Source organism: Engystomops pustulosus, chromosome 1 (genome assembly GCF_040894005.1).
Source record: "Engystomops pustulosus chromosome 1, aEngPut4.maternal, whole genome shotgun sequence".
NCBI lineage: Eukaryota > Metazoa > Chordata > Amphibia > Anura > Leptodactylidae > Engystomops > Engystomops pustulosus.
Window position 1 is genome coordinate 236634471 of NC_092411.1, and position 18697 is coordinate 236653167.

An 18697-nucleotide genomic window follows, 5' to 3' on the forward strand; every position below is an offset into this window, starting at 1 on the left:
ATACTATGGGTCATACAAGTATTTGGTGACAATGAGGTGTCAGAGGAGCTGATGGGATGGGTATGAGTATTTCAGAAATAAAGTAGTGGAAAAGGGGAATAATATAACCGCTGCAATTGTCAATGTGCCCCCATATAGGGCGACACTGATCCTCCATTCATCAGTGGATTATGGGAGACGCACGAGCAACGCACTCTTCCATAGTTGGTAAAACAACCACCAGTCCGGGCTAATTTTATTCAGAGCTACAACTTTTCTAGTACTGTAGGTCTACAGAAATAATGGATTGTCTACAATTACACATATGGCCCTGTTCACACCTGTGTTGAGGATTCTGTGCCAGAATCATAAGAATATCCCCCCCCCATATTTTTGATTACTGATAATCAAAAATTTCAGTATGCCAATGTTTGATCACCATGAGGGAAAACCCAAAAATTTCTTTAGAGTCAAAGGGGTCATTGTCCATCAGTGGAAAGAAACTTATCTATCTTTATATATGTGAAGCTTTACCCGGCGCTACTCGGTGTTAGCGACCATGAGCACCTACACCTCACATAAGTACTAATAATAAGGACGGACACATCCACCAGGTAGCTCTGCTTCAGTCATTTCTGGATCTTCCCATCACTATCTTGTAGATGTTACATCGCTGCCAAACAATAGCTGATCCTTCTCCAAGAGTCTCGAAATACAAGTCGATCTAGAATTCCTTTTTTGGATGTGGACCTCAGGCAGTTCCCCTATCCAAGCATAATGCTAAAAAATATTCATCTTTTAAAAACAACTACTCTGCAATGTTATTGAGGCCCTGCTAGTATTACATCGCTTACAGGCAATGGCCTTATATAACAAGCAATCATTTGTTTCCCTGGATGCACAACAAACAACAAAAAACACAAGGAAAACGTGACGTTAATACAAGAATTGGCCAAACTAAAGGAGAGAAACAGGAGGAGACGCTGCTGAAGCTAAAGACCAGAAGACAGCAGAAAAGCCGCTTACACATGCACAATGTATTCACCTCTGATTCCTCTTTTTAGCCATTTCTGGTTTACATCTCACATACAGTATCTGGAGTTTGAGACTTACGCTAAACTTATTTAGGATTTACATTTCATTACAACTACTTATACACCATTCACTTATCAGAATGCACTCTTCTTTCAGAAAAACCGCCGCATACTCATGTAGAACAACACAATGTTTGCCCATTATCTCAGTGGTTAATGCTGGTTAAAGGGAACCTGTTACCACGTTTTTCACAAATACACCTTATGGCAGGTTCCCTAACTTCACTAACTAACACCCTTCTTTTAGCTAAAACATGTTCCCCCTCAGATCCCCATATAATCAACTTTAAAATTCACCTGGTATCCAGGCATGTCTATAGCGAGTCAAGGGGGCGTAGCTTCCTCAGGCCGAATCCAGTGACTCATCCCCATGCTTTCTCAGCAGTAATGTCATGTGACTAGGGTGACAATCTCAAGTCCTTTGGCCTCCTAGCATTAGCAAACTGAACACCATGCATGCATGTGATCACATGAAATCACAGCAGCGGTTATGGACTTCTTTCCATGCCGCGGTGGAGAAATGCTGTAATTTCATGTGATCGCATACATGCATGGTGTACAGTTTGTTACTATTCCTACGAGGCTAAAAGGCTCTAAGATGAAGTCACACGGGTCACGTGACATTACTGCTGCATGCTGAGAAATCATGGGGATGAGCTGCTGGTTTCAGCCTGATGAGGACGCGCCCCCCCTTGACATGCTATAGATATACCTGGATGCAAGGTTAAATGAAGGTAGTTTCAGATAATCGTCTAATATGTATGTAGTTCGTCAAATCTCCAACCCATTGGTGAAGGGGCAAGATCTTTTTGACATATTTTATTAATTGATGTGGCTCCGGGGAATTTTGCTTACTGCCATATTGTGGTAGGAAAGATTTTTTTGCCCTATTTAGGAAAATTGGAATCAGCTTTGTAGGTTTTATTTTGCCTTTCTCTGGATCAACACTATAATTTATATTTTGGACTTGGACTTTTTTTTAATACCATGTCTACTATGAAAATATAAACTGGAAATCTACAGCCTCTTTACACTCCAAGCCGATCATGCATGCATATGAGATAGTCAGGAGAATTAGCTATTTATTAAGCTGACAGCCATTTAATGTATATAGGAGCTTTTACTACAAGCAGCAGCCTTTCCATGTGTCTACTTACCTCTCTCTCAGCATAAAAAAACAACATAATAATAGGACACAGGTTTTCAGCTTTGTTATGTATTTCAAGGAGAGAACAGACACTATAAGGGTCAATCCACAACTGCATGTGGATTGACCATGACTACCATACGAACCTACAAGGCAGTCTCCGTAAGGAGAACTCTTACAACCCCACCCTAGTCACAAGCCTCTCCCTTAGCCAAACCAGTTCCCTACGCTGTACTGCAGAGACCCAACTAGGTCAAAACAGTGCTGTCTACAGTTGGGAGACTGTTCCCTCTGGAATAGATATACTGGTTTGGTTTTAATCCTGTGTCATGTCACAAGGCATCTTGTAGGTCATGCTTGATGTCAATGGGGAAGCACGGTGGCTCAGTGGTTAGCACTACAGCCTTGCAGCGCTGGGTTCAAGTCTCATCCAGGTCAACATCTGCAAAGATTTTGTATATTCTCTCAGTGTTTGCGTGGGTTTCCGGTTTCCTCCCACACTCCAAAACATACGGGCAGGGTAATTAGATTGTGAGCCCCATAGGGGACAGGGACCGGTTTAGCATGCTTTGTGCAGCGCTGCGTAATCTGTGTGCGCTATATAAATAAAGGAATTATTATTTTTATTATTATAATGGAGCTGCCTTACAAGGTAGCTATAAGATGAGTGGTGTTCCTTATCCCATACTGGAAAGCCAATTTGCATTTTTTCCCATGACTACCATAGGAAGGCGGGACTACACTGAACTTCCATGGTCTAGCTAGCCTAATCTTTACTATGTTAGGATCTTACTTGTCTAATAATTTTTCACTACTTTATAATGAATATAAACTCACATCCTCTGTACTTTAGCACTGGGTGTGGAGATACAATACAGCGTATGCTAACACAGCAACATAGACTCAAGAAACTGACAGCCCTTGGCTGAATCAGCAAAATGCTTTAATGGATCAACAATTGAAAGCAAGGTATTGTGAAGGAAGGATCCTAAGTGCACTATGTAAATATACAGGTTGAGTTTTAACCCCTTAAGGACGCAGCCATTTTACAGCTTAAGGCTCAGCCCGATTTTTTGGATTATGACTTGCTTCGCTTTATATGGTTATAACTTTTGAACACTGTTACTTATCAAAACGATTCTGAGATTGTTTTTTCCCCACATGTTGTACTTCATTTTAGTGGTAAATTTTGGCAGATAAGTTTTGCGTTTATTTACAAAAAAAAGAAAATGTGATGAATTTTTTGAAAAATTTGCCATTTTCGAAATTCTAAATCATCACGTTTTCAGGCAGATCGATTTACCAGCTAAATAAGTTGCTGAATAACATTTCCCATTTGTCTACTTTACATTTTCATAATTTCTGAAATATCTGGATAATTTATTTTGACGTCACGCGGCTTGCAAATAGAATATCGCTTTTCCGGATTTTCAGAATTGACTATTTTGGGGATAAATACAGTTTTGAATGAAATTTTACATATTTAGCATCAAAACCCCCTATATAACCAACCCATTTTCAAATCTGCACCCCTCAAGCTATCAGAAACAGCTTTTACGAAGATTGTTAACCCCTTGAGATCTTCATAGTAATTGAATCAAAATGGAGGTGAAATTTAGAATGGTCATATTGTTCCCTTATACGTTCATTTAGCACCAAAATTTACACATTTCCAAAATATAAAAAGAGAAAACCCACCATACAATTTGTTCTGCAATTTCTCCTGAGTACAAAGACCCCCCACATGTGGCCGTTACTTGTTTTATGGGGGCACAGCGAGGCGCAGAAGGGAAGGAGCGCCCTGCAGCTGCCAGGAATTTAGTTTCCTCATTGGCCCCTTTTGAAGGCTATAAAATTTTCGCTTTTTCGTTATTGGGGCCATGTGACGGCATTTTTTTTGCGGGATGAGATGCTTTTTCCATTGTTACCATTTTGGGGTTGGTATCACCTATTGTTGAAAATTTAGGAACTTTTTTTGAGGGCAGGAGTAGAAAAGCATCAATTCTGTACTGGATTTTTGACTTTTTTTTTTTTGGTGTTCACCGTATAGACTAATAGTCATGTTATCTTTATTCTATGGGTTGATACGATTACGGGGATACCAGACATGAATATATTTTCTTACGTTTTACTAAATTTGTCAAACAAAACCCTAATGTGGGGAAAAATCTATAATTTTTGTATTGCCATCTTCCAAGTGGCATAACTTTGTTACATTTTTGGCTACGGAGCTGGTTGATGGCTTGTTTTTTGCGGGACATGTTGTACTTTGCACCAGTATCATGTCTGAGTACATATGGTTTTTTGGTCGCATTTTATATCATTTTTTGTGGGATTGAAAAGGTAAAAATCATAATTTTTGGAGGGTTTATAACAGTTTTTTTTTACGGCGTTTATCGTGGGGGTTCAATAATGATTTACTTTTATTCTACGGGTTGTTACGGACGCGGTGATACTATATATGTGGGGTTTGTGTTATGATTTAGACTTTTTTTTGAGTTATATGTCTCTTTATATGTTTTGGGGGTTTGGGGCATTTTTAGTGATTTATGACTTTATTTTTTTATTGAATAACTTTTTTTTTTACTTTTTCACTTTTATACCATGGGACATGAAGAAGCAATCTTCTGATTGCTTCTTCATGATAATATTCTGCAATACTCATGTATTGCAGAGTATTATCAGTGTCAGCCTATGCACTGGCACTTTGCCAGTAAGATGACGTCACAGACGCCATCTTACTGGCAATTCTTGCTAGTAACTCTGGGGTCCAGATCGGACCCCAGAGTTACTATAGCAACGATCGGCGCCCCCCGAAAACGGTTCGGGGGGGCCGATCGTGGGGGAAAGACCCCCCAGATACTTGTTAGATGCCGCGGTCGCGCTGACCGCGGCATCTAACGGGTTAAGCACCCGCGATCGGAGACAACTCCGATCGCGGGTGTTACACTGGGGTGCCGGCTATTAGTTACAGCCGGCACCCCGTGTTTCCCGATGCCGGTTCGGCTCTGATCCAGAGCCGAGCCGGCATAGGAGCCGTGGCGGATATATCCGCCACTGAGCGCTAAGTCACTGCGCTCCGTGGCGGATATATCCGCCGCGGAGCGCGAAGGGGTTAAAACAAGTGTATAACTGCAAAAACTACAATTTATCACTTTTTGGACAGACTAGTGTAAGAACAAAGGAAATAAGAAAAGTATAAATGAGTATAAAGTGTCAATCAATGAGCAGGAAAAAAGTCAAAACGCATTTTTGGGGCGTTTTTAAGCAGTCCGTTAAAAACGCATCACTTTTTTGATAGTTTTTGTCAGTTTTCAAATTATCTTAAGATAATTGGAAAAAACGATCAAAAACTGATGCGTTTTCAAAATGGCTCCAAAACGGGTTCAAAACACCACATGTGCCACCACCCTAACTCGGCAAGGAACACAATGGTAACAGGTATGTAGAGTCTTTGCTCCTTACGGTTGGATTAAGGAGAACTCCTGAAAAAGTAAGCCACATAGTTTTACATATAAAATATGGAAATAAACATACAAATAAGATACAATTAGGAATAACAATAAAATAGTTTTACCTTAACCGCTCCAAGTTGTTCTTTCCTAAATCTCTCCAAGGGTTTGATCAGTGTCTCGGTTACACTTAGTGCCTGATAAAAGATGCAGGAAGGGAGAATGAGGATTCCGCATGGAAACAGAACGGTTAGAACGTGTACACAAGTTACACGTTTTCAGATAAAATATTAAATATAATAATTCACCAATTATAAATTGCTGGCAGTGTGTTGTAGTGCACTTCACTGTGATTTCTTACCTACCTAAACCTGTATGCTGAAGAGGTAGTTGGTGGTCTTGAGACATATCCTCAGCACCCCAAGCACTGCAATTCCTGCCTGAATTACTTCACACTTCTTTCAGTGTTTCCTAATGCTTTTCCCAGGACAAATTTCCTTCTTGGAAAAGGTAGTGGTTCAGGCAGACATAGCAGTGATCTGGATGCGGAGTACACATCCTGGACGCATCAACTACGTATTGGAATGCAGCTTAAAGGAAATTTGCCATAAAAATGAAGCATGAGAAACCAGAAACACTTACTCATAGATCCGGGCACTGCGACTGTGGTTATAATTATTAGAATTGTTATCCATGACCTTCTTGATTTAATCAACTTTTAAAATTATGGTAATAGGTTAGAAAGGCTATGGGGGCGTTATCAGTGCCCTTTAGTGCTGCAGATTCGCAGGCTGTTACAATGTGTAGAAGTGCTTCCCCCCTCCCACTGTGTGCTGAAACTTCCTTTGCTGCAGTGAGATTACATCAAGCAGAGGGAGGGGGGGGGGGACAGTATAACAGCCTGTGAAGCAACATCCTTAAGACCCCTTCAGGCTCATTAGCAGAATTATGAAAGTTGATTAAAGAAGGAAGGAAGGAAGGAAGCCACAAATAACAAACATAAGAAAATTACCACAGTCACTGCACCTAGATCTACAAGGAAGGGCCCCTGGTTTATTTTGCTTGATTTTGATGGCAGTTTCCCACAAATTCCCACTTTAAAGGAAATCTGGCATCACAGATTTCCTTTAAAATATGAATTTCTGAGAAATTGCTAAATTGGCAAAAAACTTTTTTTTAAAAAAATTGTGCATTACTCTACAAAAGCTTTATATTATCTGGCTGTAAATCCTCAATACCAAGGTATATACCTATAGTCAGTGACATCTGGCAAATCCACGTGGCTGAGAATTTCCTTCCCTTCTAAAACAATAGCGTCCTTTCTAAACAAATAAAAAGTTTTTTTAGATTGTTTGCCTAGAGTGACCTACTTTACACTAGAACTAAAACAGGAAGAAGATATTAATAAATCGTGTTATTCTGGAAGAAAAAAAAAATTATCTAAAACACAAGCCCTGTCCTAATACATGTCACAGGATAAGGGTTCATCTCTGTAAGAGAGAGACATAAACTCACCATTATTTCTCTCTGCTCTTCAAGGTTTTGTAAAAAATTAGAGAACTCCTGTAGAGATGCATCTGAAATAAAATATTGAGCAATTAAGTTAATGAATAGGCCACGAACGCGAATATAAACACATATACCAGCAGAGAAGATCACCTCAACGTACCGATACAGCGCTCATCATCAGTCTCCGCATCGCCGATGAACTCAAACTTAAAATCTCTAAGTGAATGAGCAAATTTTCTTTGAGCTGTAGACAGACCTGAAAACCAAGGGAAAAAAACCATGTTACAAAGAGTTGTACGAAATTAAAAGGAAACCAAAAAAATGGCAGGTAGCACGTTATATACCAGGAGGAGCCGGGCAGATTCATATATAATTGTGGCGTCATTCGATCATTTGTATGAGTGCTTCTTCTATGACATCTAGTCACTTGTCATCTAGTCTAAGGGGCGGTCCTATCACTGATCCACAGCTCCACATGTACAGTCAGCTATACATAGCAGACCCACCTGTGATTGAAAGCCATCTCCATATGACCATATATTTTCAACCTTTTTAATATCCCATGTGGGATATTTGTGATAATTTTGGGCCTATTAATGCATCTGAAGTTATCCACACATAACTATACTCTTTATCTCTATGAAAAGCAGCTAAAGGGGTTGGACACTATCACAAAACTTGACCCAGGTAGGTACAAGACCTTAATAGGGTCATCCAAATAGTACTTTGGAAAGTTTCTGTAAAGCTGCTGGGACCGACTGATGTACCATGTCCTGCTGTGCAGTGGATGGAGAGGGTGCAGAGGTCCTTGGAATGCAACTCCAAACACTGATAAGGTAATGGTTATGATGGAGGGGGCGTGTACACAGTAGGACACCCACCATAAGGACAGGGAATGTGAGAGCAAGCAGGTCACATGCCCTGTAGCAGGTGATGTGATAGAGGCCAACTCATTTAAATACTGCATAGTTTATAAAATGACCACCTACTTTGAGGACCAGGCCATTTTAGTTGTTGTGCATTTCCATTTGTAACTCCCTTTTAATATTTATCTGTGTACAGAGCTATGTGAGTACTTATTCTTTTACATAAAAAAAAAAAAAAAAACACATCCTCCCTAGTGTCAGTATTTTATATTGAATGCCATGTACTGGGAAGAAGGAAAAAAATCACAAATTTTTAGTTAAACGGTGTACTCCAGATAACACCTCCCCTTAATTATTTTAGTAAGTGCGATCACAGAGATAACAAATTTGTATAGGTTTAAACATTTAAAGGAAATCTTCCATTTGATCTCATGCATTATGAGCCAAACATACCTTTAGAATGCTGTAGTTACACTGATGCAGGATCATATTTTGGTTAATCCCTAAGCTGATTGGTTTTGCTGAAAAAACAATTAGAGCATTCAGGATTGTGGGAAATCTGTATTGCATTCAGCCTGCCACATTACATGGAGCTTCCTGAACTGTCCAGACAGGACTAATCAACCTATGCTGGATCGGTCATACACAGCAGCTGGGGGATGGTGCAGCGATTGATTACTTCTGCCTGTCAGGCACAACACCATTGATAACATCATTTTCAGGAGCAGTGCATATTTAATGTGAGAGGAGAAGCACTGAGCCCTAGCACAGAAGCAACAGAGCCTCATTATCATGATTTAATAATAGTTTTTTTCCGCAAAACCACTCAGCTCAGGGATTAAACAAGATATGCTTCTGCATCATTGTACCTACAGCATTCGCAAGGTATATATGGTTCATAATGTATGAAATCAAATAGTATTCATGCAATATTTATGCAATAAATATTTTTTGCCCATCTTGCCACATTCTGACACCAAGAGCTTTTTCCTACTTTTTGCACAGACCTGTGTAAAGTACAATTTTTTATTCAATTTGTTACGTCATGCGAAAAGGCTAAAAATGGAGATTCCGGAATTTGTGCATTATCTTTCATTACAGGTTCCACGGCCTGGAATAAAGTTTTTCATATTTTGATAGATCAGGCATTTTAGAATGCAATAATACCTCATGTTTATGATTTATTTTTTTATCTTCACCTCAGATCTATCAGAACTTTTAGATTTTTATAAAAAAAAAAATATATCTATCTTTTTTAAACTCTATTTTTAGACAGAACCAACAGTAAGAACTCCACAAATGTCACACAATAAAACAATACATAAAAGCTTAATGAAAAGCATGCTATTAAGATTGGGTTCATAGAGCATCTCTGGTACTTGAAGAAGACTTCCGAAAAAGGTAATTTTTTTACATTTGTGATGCACAAGGTCAGCAGTAAGATACAGGAGCATGTAGAACTGTGCCCACAATCCTCGCATTGTTTGTAGTTATTGCCCAAGGGAACTGGAATCCCTGCTGTGTCTATCCGGGAGTTCAAATGCAACGCAAAACCACTAACACAACTCATACTTCTCATAGCAGACAACCCTTCTGACAGTGTATGAAGAGCTCCAGATCTCCTTTCAACTAAGCAACACATTTACAACCTCCTAAATTACTCCAGGCTATATATAAGTACATAGACTGCAACGTCATTTCTAAATATTCTGTAAAAATCTTTCAAGATACAGAGTTAAACAAGAGGTTGGAGAGCAAAAAGAAATCCCAAATACTTCATAGATCCTTGGACACTGCCAAAAAATAATGGCAGAAGTAGAAAGCAACAGCTGCGGTGCCAAAGGTTGCACTGATTTAGCACAAACAGTTTCATCTTGGAACTTTACTTGAATAAAAACACATTTCCTGGGTGCAGTGTTAAAGGAGAACACCAGCCAAATGCATGACGTACAGAACCGCTTCAAGTACAGGTGTTGATTTAATAAATTTTGCAAGGTCCATTATGACAAATATCCGATCAGCATCCTTTCATATGTTTTTAAAAACAATGCAATGATTATTATGTTATATGCCATTATTTAGAATGGTGCTTGAGTTTGTATTTAGTTAGAATTTACCATGCATGGAGATGAGAGAAGGAAACGATATAACTGGGGGCATGCTTTAGAAAAAGGGGACAATATAACTGGGGCATGCTTTAGAAAAGGGGACAATATAACTGGGGGCATGCTTTAGAAAAAGGGGACAATATAACTGGGGGCATGCTTTAGAAAAGGGGACATTATAACTGGGGGTGTGCGTTAGAAAAAGGGGACAATATAACTGGGGGCATGCTTTAAAAAAGGGAACAATATAACTGGGGGTGTGCTTTAGAAAGGGGGACAATATAACTGGGGGCATGCTTTAGGAAAAACAATAATAAAAGTGGGTTGGTGCTGCTTGAGGAAGCTGGACAATACAAACTAGGCACACAAGGACTTACGATGGGGCTTGCATACATTTTCTCCATACAGGCATTCAGCACTATCACACCGCACTCACTGGAACAAACTAAAAACATATTTTGGATAACATATCAGCACATTTTTCAAAAACCTGTAAAATTCTCACCTGTAATAGTCTCAATCATACTATTAAGTGGGTTCTCCTAGTATTGGATTATTCCCGTCGCTCCTGCATTATGCACAGAACCCAAAACCATCTATGAAATTGGATTAGCCTAATAAAGGAAATTGTAGAGTCTACAGAGAAGTGGTAGAGTATATGAATGGCTCTATATTTAATTCTATAGATCTTACAAAAATGGCAAAAGTAGCTGTTCAGAACCTAAAAAGTGGGGTCTGCAATTAACACAGACTTAATGAATATCCTGTGCAGATATTATAGAGGTCTATGGTAAAAATTCCCCTAAGCAGGTAGGCGACATGGATGCTGATATTTCCATCTTCCTACACCACAACACACGTACAGTACTTTTAAGCCTATTTTTAATTTTTCTGTCAAAAAGTTTGAGATAAAAAAGGAAACATAATCATGTGCTGGAATAACTAATTACTGTCCGCGTCTGTGATACGACATGTGACTAGGAGTTCTGCAATTACTCCTTGTAAAGAAAATTAGTACGTACTTCTATAATGAACGAAGGAGGAAGTAATATCTACAATGGTCCTACCACAAGCATCAGAGAAGACCAGAGAGCCCTGGAAGCTGTGCACCGAGTCTCATGGTGGGTCTGTCATGGTACTGGGGTAGTCCTATCTTATACAGCAAGAGACATTATATGGACAAATGTATTGGGGCATCTACAAGAGCTTTTTGAGGAAAGCTTCTCTACAAAGGCTTCCTACAGGAGTTTTTCCCGCTTACCAAGAAAAGATTTTTTTTGGTTAGACATTGAACTTGGAGGACCAGGCCTGGCTCACAATCTATCAGAACCATCTGAAGATGTTCAGTGTGGTTCAGGTCCGGAATGTGAGCAGGTCAGTCAAGTTCTTCCGCATTAAAGGGGTATTCCCATTTAGGCAATTTATGTTGAAAAGTTGTACAATTTTCCAATAGACTTTCTATGTCAATTCCATGCGGTTTTCTAGTTCTCTCCTGCTGTCTATAGAATTCTATATTCTCTGTTAACTTCCTGTGGATATAAATCTGACCCTGGTCACACAGGTGCACGGCTCGTTATATCACACAGCTCTGATTACTCTCTGATACTAATGAGCCGTGCACCTGTGTGACCATGGTCAGATTTCTATCCACTGGAAGTAAACATAGATACTTTCTATAGCAGGACAACAAGCAGAGATCTAGAAATCAGTGAAGAATTGGTACAGAAAGTATTTTGGAAAATTGTATAACTTTTCATTACACAAACAATATCAATTATTTGCTGAAATGAGAACACCCCTTTAAACTCACTTAAACATGGATCGTTCTCGATGAGGCATAGTTATACTTCAACAGGAAAAAAACCTTCCCCAAACTCATAGCATTATCCTTCCTCCTACAAGCCTTACAGTCTGGTAAGTAACATTCTCATCTTTTGGACTGACAGATATACAGTGAAATATTTAGGAGGAAGGTAATTTAATGAACAGGCTTTCGCTCCCCCCAACCCCCATCACAGAGAAAACATCAAAAGGCACAAGCACTAGCGTTGAATCACTGATCCCTTTAGATTCAGCTCTTTGCCTGCAAGTATCAATTACTCCATTATCTCATTTCTTCCTTTCAGATTAGGAATCAATACAATACTGCAGATTCTAAGCTAGTTCTCTGTGGACGATGAAGCACCCCGTTGTCTGAAGAACAGTCACACATTAGTGGAAGACGTTCAGACAAACAGAGAGGATGTGTTATAAGCCGGGTGACAATGTGACAATACTTGCCCTGTTTGCTCATCACGACTGTGGGTGAACTCTGCCATTACAGTCCTGTATTTACACCAACTAATGAGGGCATCATGACACCGGTATGAGGAGAAGACCAGAGAACTACAGCTAGCATTGATACGGTTTTCTGAAGTTAACCTAATAAACCATTACCAGTATATTGTAAAGCAGCTGAACACATTCCATGTTTGTTTCAGGACTCAATCAACTTTGAATTCAACTTTGAAGCGAGATGTAAATTGGTTGTATAAAGTCAAGGAAGTAGAGATTTTACCACCAAAGTCAAGCTCTCTCTTCCGCAGAAAGCCTCCTTCTACATCCAAATACATCACCAGATTTCCTGAAGTTCTATGCAAAATGTTAATAGAACTCCTTGAATTTATACAACCAATAATCATCTTTGAAGTGAGATGTTTTTCTGGATAATGCTACCTCCCTGGACCATAAAAGAAACAAACAATAACTTGAAGGTGTTACACTACCTGACAATATACTAGTAGTGGTTTATTAGGACCATTGCTGAAGAGAGGTTCCCTTTAAAGTCTGCCGGGGTGGAGTCACTTCAGACTCCCCTTATCTTCTGTTACTTAGTATTTATTGTTACATTATTAATTATAATTATTAATTACATAGAAGCTCATCTTTCAGATTGCATCAAGTTTCTTCTGAAAATGGAGAAACAGACATTTAAAGAGACATTTAAAATGCCTGTATGTCGAGTTGTGTAGTTCACAGAACCACAAGCAATCTAAAAGATGAGATACATACCTTTAATATGACACCAAAGGCCTAAAATGGGTGATACTATAGTCACACTCCACCTCCAGTCTGTAAAGGAGATCTCAAGCAGTTCATGAATTTACTTTGTTTGCATAGGACTTTGAAAGTGATTTTCTTTATAGGTAAACCGGTATAGAACAGAACTCATATACTATACCCTACCGGAGAGGGCTCCTAGTTTAATTGGGTAAAATCTGGTGACCTTCACCATTAAGAATGAGGAACCTGATGACAAAGTGGTTGGTGGTGACGGCACGATGACGGCACGAGATAATACATGAATACTTATGGCTGTAGCCTAACATGTGCCGAACGTGTATGGTCAGCTTTATCCATCATGATGCCAGATGACACAACTGTCTATCTGACCAGGGTAACCCCCATATCTTGTGACTTCAGTGATTCCGTTAGTTCTGGTTTTGGCACATAACATAAATCATTTAGGTATTCCATCTGCAATTTCCAAGCATTCCAGATAGAGTTCACGTAAAGGACAGGCTTCAGAAAGCAAATGCTTAAGATGAATGATGGAAAAAAATGATCAAAAGAATATATAAACAAGACACTTGGCTCTGGAGAACTCAAGATACATTACATAAACCATCAAATAAAATGTGAGAACACCCATCACACTGGGGTACAGCTCCCTTCAATACTCCCTCACAGGATAAAGGTGCTTGTCGTTCAGAAAGCCGATTAAATGGGTTGTTCCAATTGACAGGACTGAGAGCACCACCAATTATTAGAAAGGGCCCCCCCGCAATAAGGATAACTGAGGTCCCATTCTCATTATAGGGTGGAGCAGCAGGTCGAGCATGCATCTTGTTCAGTTCTATGGGATTGGCCCGAGATAGCCAAAATGGAAATCTTCAACCGCTCTAACACAGAGCCGAATGGAGTTGCAGGGTACATGGTCGTCCTGCCACTCTACCCATTATTGAATACAGCAGCCCACTCCCGCCGGGGGTCCTGTTCTCTCGATCATGGGGGTTCCAGCTCATCGGTTCCATAAGTTTCCATGTGTGAAAAAAGGAAAACTGTGCCACCATTTGGCTCTAAAAGGGCAATGAAGATTTGAAGAAGCCTTGTGACATGACAAAGGATTGAGTAAAACACCAGAACAATTTGTAAGGCATGCATATAACTGTGGTCACCTGAAAGACACATCCTTTTTAGTGGAGCAAACTGAAACTAAAATACAAGCCCCTGTAGCGAAGACCAGTGAAATTATATGTTCCCCCTACAAAGATATCCAACAGTCTACCTATGTATTCCAAAGAATCCACAATCCTATATCGTAAGCAGGAACTGCACTGCATAAAGGGTCTTCTTCAGGATTATAGAATGATCCCTCACAAATTAAAGAACTTTATCAATGCTCAGATTTCTGTGGTAAGACTGGGAAAATATCACCAAAATGATTCATATGTTATACAAGTACTGCTAGTTTTCTATGTACAACATACAAAAGAGGAGAGGAGGCAGCAATCCAAAAATCTGTAATATTTCAGATATAAGGTGCACGTAGTCCGGGGTTCTGGTGCTCAACAAAACCTCGTGGAAACATAGTGATTGGAGAAGACCACAGCACCGGAAGGGTAAAGTTCCAACGATTTCTTTATTTACAATTCATCCAGGTAAAAAAAGTTGCGACGTTTCGATTCACATTGAATCTTTATCAAGCATGTACAACATACAGCATCCCTGCAAGAACAGACCAAGAACCCATTATAAGTGACAAGATGGATGCAAATGTTGAGGTTGCAAATAGAGCCGGTACAGGCAGAGGTTTTATGGACTTTTTTTATTATATTTATTTAGTTTTAAAACATCAACGATGGTCCCTTTCTCAAGATACAGAGACTTAGCATTTTATCCAAAAAGTTGTAGGAAAAACGTGTTCTGTGGCAGCTAGAAACACAATACTTGTGTGGTATTAAAGAGGACGTTCACGTCTTTAAATTGACTCTGGAACTATCTGTCTAAGTGCTACAGTTTAGAAGATATGACTATTTGATTGTGCCATGAGGTCTATACACATGCTGTCTTCAAAGGGTACTTGCAATAAGTAGTTGTATAGCAGTAAGGTAGGTGTGAAGGAGTTAAATGGTTTTCCGATCTAAATAAAAATTATTAACAAGGGGATAGATTTTGATCCTTGTGGGTAGTAAGGTCATCACATGATATGCTTAGCCAATAACAAAAAGGTAAGGAAAGGAAGACTTCCTTTTCCTTTAATTGTCGAAGACGGACGAAAGGGTTGTAACCACAAACAACAGGACACGCAGGGAAATGGTAGAGGTTTTTTTTTGTGATTCAAGTCAATTGATTAATAAAGTATAGAAATCAATAATCTAGTTTCATGTTATATCCGTTATCAACCCCTTCAAATAGCACCCAGAAATTGTATCATGCATTCTGCTCAGTGTAGAAGTGGATAAAAATCTAAAAAGCATGCCAATAATGACAACCTCAACGAGAACTAGCTAGATCTTATTAAAAAGGGATTTTTTTTTTCCAGCGACGATCAGTGTATTCTTGACAAGCCGCTAAGCAGGTGTCTGAACATTTCCCTGGAATACAGCCAGACATGTGACACGCCTGGCACACGACCTGCGTACACCAAATGCACAAGCGTTCACACAGAAGCGAGCAAAGTTATCAAACACATCATCCAAATCGAGGTTTTCAATCTGCTACAATGAAAGGATTTGTTGAAGTTCATCCTGGGAAAGGAGATATTTACACCTGCAATAAAGTAAGAGGTTACACGGAAGTCCCACGGATCAATCTGCAACCAATCTAATGGGACAGATATGGCTTCTTCATGTGAGTTGTGTAAAGTAAACCATATTGACATCATGGTTAAAGAGTACAGAACATAATACATACTGAATAATGTTATTTATTAGATATCGGACTACAGGCGGTCTCCTACCTAAGAACACCCAACTTACAGACGACCCCTAGTTACAAACGGACCTCTGGATGTTGGTAATTTACTGTACTTTAGTTCAAAAATACAATGATCACCTGTAGGGGTGTCTACAATTAAGCTTTATTATTAATCCTGGTTCTTCTGACAATCCAAAAGTTTGAAATTTCAATTGTCACAGGAACCAAAAAAGATTTGTCTGGGGTTACAATTCTAAAATATACAGTTCCAACTTACATACAAATTCAAACCTACAGAACCTATCTTGTATGTAACCCGGGGACCACCTGTGTAGTCCAGCGAATCCTATGTGTAGACCCTCAGTCACAATGTGTAAAAACTGATTATATTTAAAGGGAATCCATCAGCAGTTTTCACCATATAGACAGTCATGGAGATCTGTGTAATCATACCTGTGTGTGTTTAGTAGGTAGCAAGACTGAAAAATGCATTTATATTCCTGGACTGTAGCTGGACTTGGGGTACAAAGCTATGTATTCACACTCGCATAGTGTAAGATCTATGCATTTCATCGCTTCATAGCAGTTAAAAAATTAAGACCATGTTCACATGTGCATTATAAACTGGCTGGGGCTGGAATAGACTTCAGCCATGTTTTATTTGTGACCAGAGAATCCTTGGGTGAGGCTCTAAAACTGGTCCCCAAAATTTTGTGTCAGAAGACAACCCTACGAAGAAACTACTTGGAATCTTGAGTAATCAACAATTCATGAATAATGTAATACATGATAGTTTATAAGTTCTCATTGATGATATGTCTGGTATTTGCAGGGGCTGTAGAGGGGCCTATAAAACGGTTAAGGTTGTCCCAGTCCAACATTACTGCATATAAAGCACACAAAGCCTTGTTTTTAGAATAAAAAGAACAGTAAAGTAGAAGAAGTAAAATCTTCATCAGCACAAATAGATGCAAGAAAATGGTAGGTGCAAGCTATTCAGGCCCATGTGACGGGTCCTCCAAATGGAAGAAAAAAAAAATGGCAGCACTCCAATGATGTAAAGTGATCAAGTGGATTTATTCCGTGTTAGTAGCAATGTTTCGGCCCTAATGTTGAGCCATGGTCACACACACAAACACATATACCAAAATGGAGGACATCACATGATTTAGGGCTCCACCCAATTTAAGGCATCACATGATTTGTGGCCCCACCCATAATGTGCTTAAAATATTGACGGCTTACATGATTGCACTCACACTTAAATAGCTTTTGGACATTTTTTCAAAAGCCCTCTCCATGCAAGGTGAGCGTTTGCTGCATATTGCAGCAAACACCCAGTGGTAATACCTGCGGTCAGTGTCGCACCAATAGCGGGTGTTAACCCTGTAAATGCCTCCAGCAAAGCTTCCAGAGGCATTTGAATGGGGCCATGTATGATGACATTTTGAGTGCAAACCCCCTGCTGTCAGTAAGAGCATTGAAAATGAAACGTGACGTGGTCTTTCAGAAGGACAATCATCCAAGTACACCACCAGGGCAACAAAGGAATGGCTTTGTAAGAAGCATTTCAAGGTGTGGCCTAGCCAGTCTCCAGATTTCAACTCCCTAAAAAACCTTTGGAGGGAGTTGAATTCCGTGTTGCCCAATGACAGCCCCAAAACATCACTGCTCTAGAGGAGATCAGCATGGAAAAATGGGCCAACATGCCAGCAACAGTGTGTGCCAACCTTTTGAAGACTTACAGACAACAGGATATATAACAAAGTATTGAGATGATCTTTTGATTTTGACAAAATACTTATTTTCCATAATTTGCAAATAAATTATTTCAAAATCAGACAATGATTTTCTGAATTTGTTTTCCCATTTTGTCTACCTATGATATCAATTACATGCCCCTCATCTTTTTAAGTGGTTGAACATGCACAATTGGTGGCTGACTAAATATTTTTTTTCCAAAACGGTAAAAGTGTTGTAAAATGTGTTTCTTAATTGTGAAGCGAGGCCTTGCAAATTGGACATTATTGAGAGGCCTACATTCCCCCCTTTTATTATATGGGTTCTTGAATTTACTGTATACAACAATATATTGTACTACAAAAAGGTGTCTTTGAGCTAAAAATGCACCCATAATGCAACTGGATACTTCCCCCTCCTGTCATCATGGGCACAGTGCTGGACCCCCGATATCATCAGAAGTACCGGGCCTTCACAAGAGCAGTCGTCTATACCCGACCTGAGCTCATGACCATGCATCTTCCCATCACCTTACACAGTGGGCAAGGACTTTTGCATCTACTTACATTTACTATATGAACTCCATAGATTATGGAATTAACAAGCCAGTCAAAGGCTACAAAATACCTTATATACAAGTTGCCACTGCTCAAAATAATTAAGTCCCATAAAAAGTCCCTAACACCCGAGATGACGACTTTCTGGACATTTCCTTAAGCATTGTATGTGGGTTTGCATGCAGATGTGACACCTTTTCCTCTCAACCCATCTGAAGGAGGAAGACATTATATTTTCCCCCGGCCTCTCCATTGTTGTAGTTTCCTGACATTTTTGGATTATATACAGT

At 39.5% G+C, this 18697-nt stretch overlaps 1 protein-coding gene across 1 annotated transcript in view; it reads right to left on the minus strand.

Moving 5' to 3' along the window:
• ARHGAP10 (Rho GTPase activating protein 10) overlaps positions 1 to 18697 on the minus strand; it is a 127740-nt gene that overhangs the window by 84724 nt on the left and 24319 nt on the right. The window contains exons 2-4 of the mRNA XM_072121628.1: positions 7342 to 7437; positions 7188 to 7249; positions 5798 to 5869 (exon numbers count right to left, since the gene is read on the minus strand). Coding sequence (XP_071977729.1) covers positions 5798 to 5869; positions 7188 to 7249; positions 7342 to 7437 — 230 coding nt within the window. The remainder of the gene's footprint in view (positions 1 to 5797; positions 5870 to 7187; positions 7250 to 7341; positions 7438 to 18697) is intronic.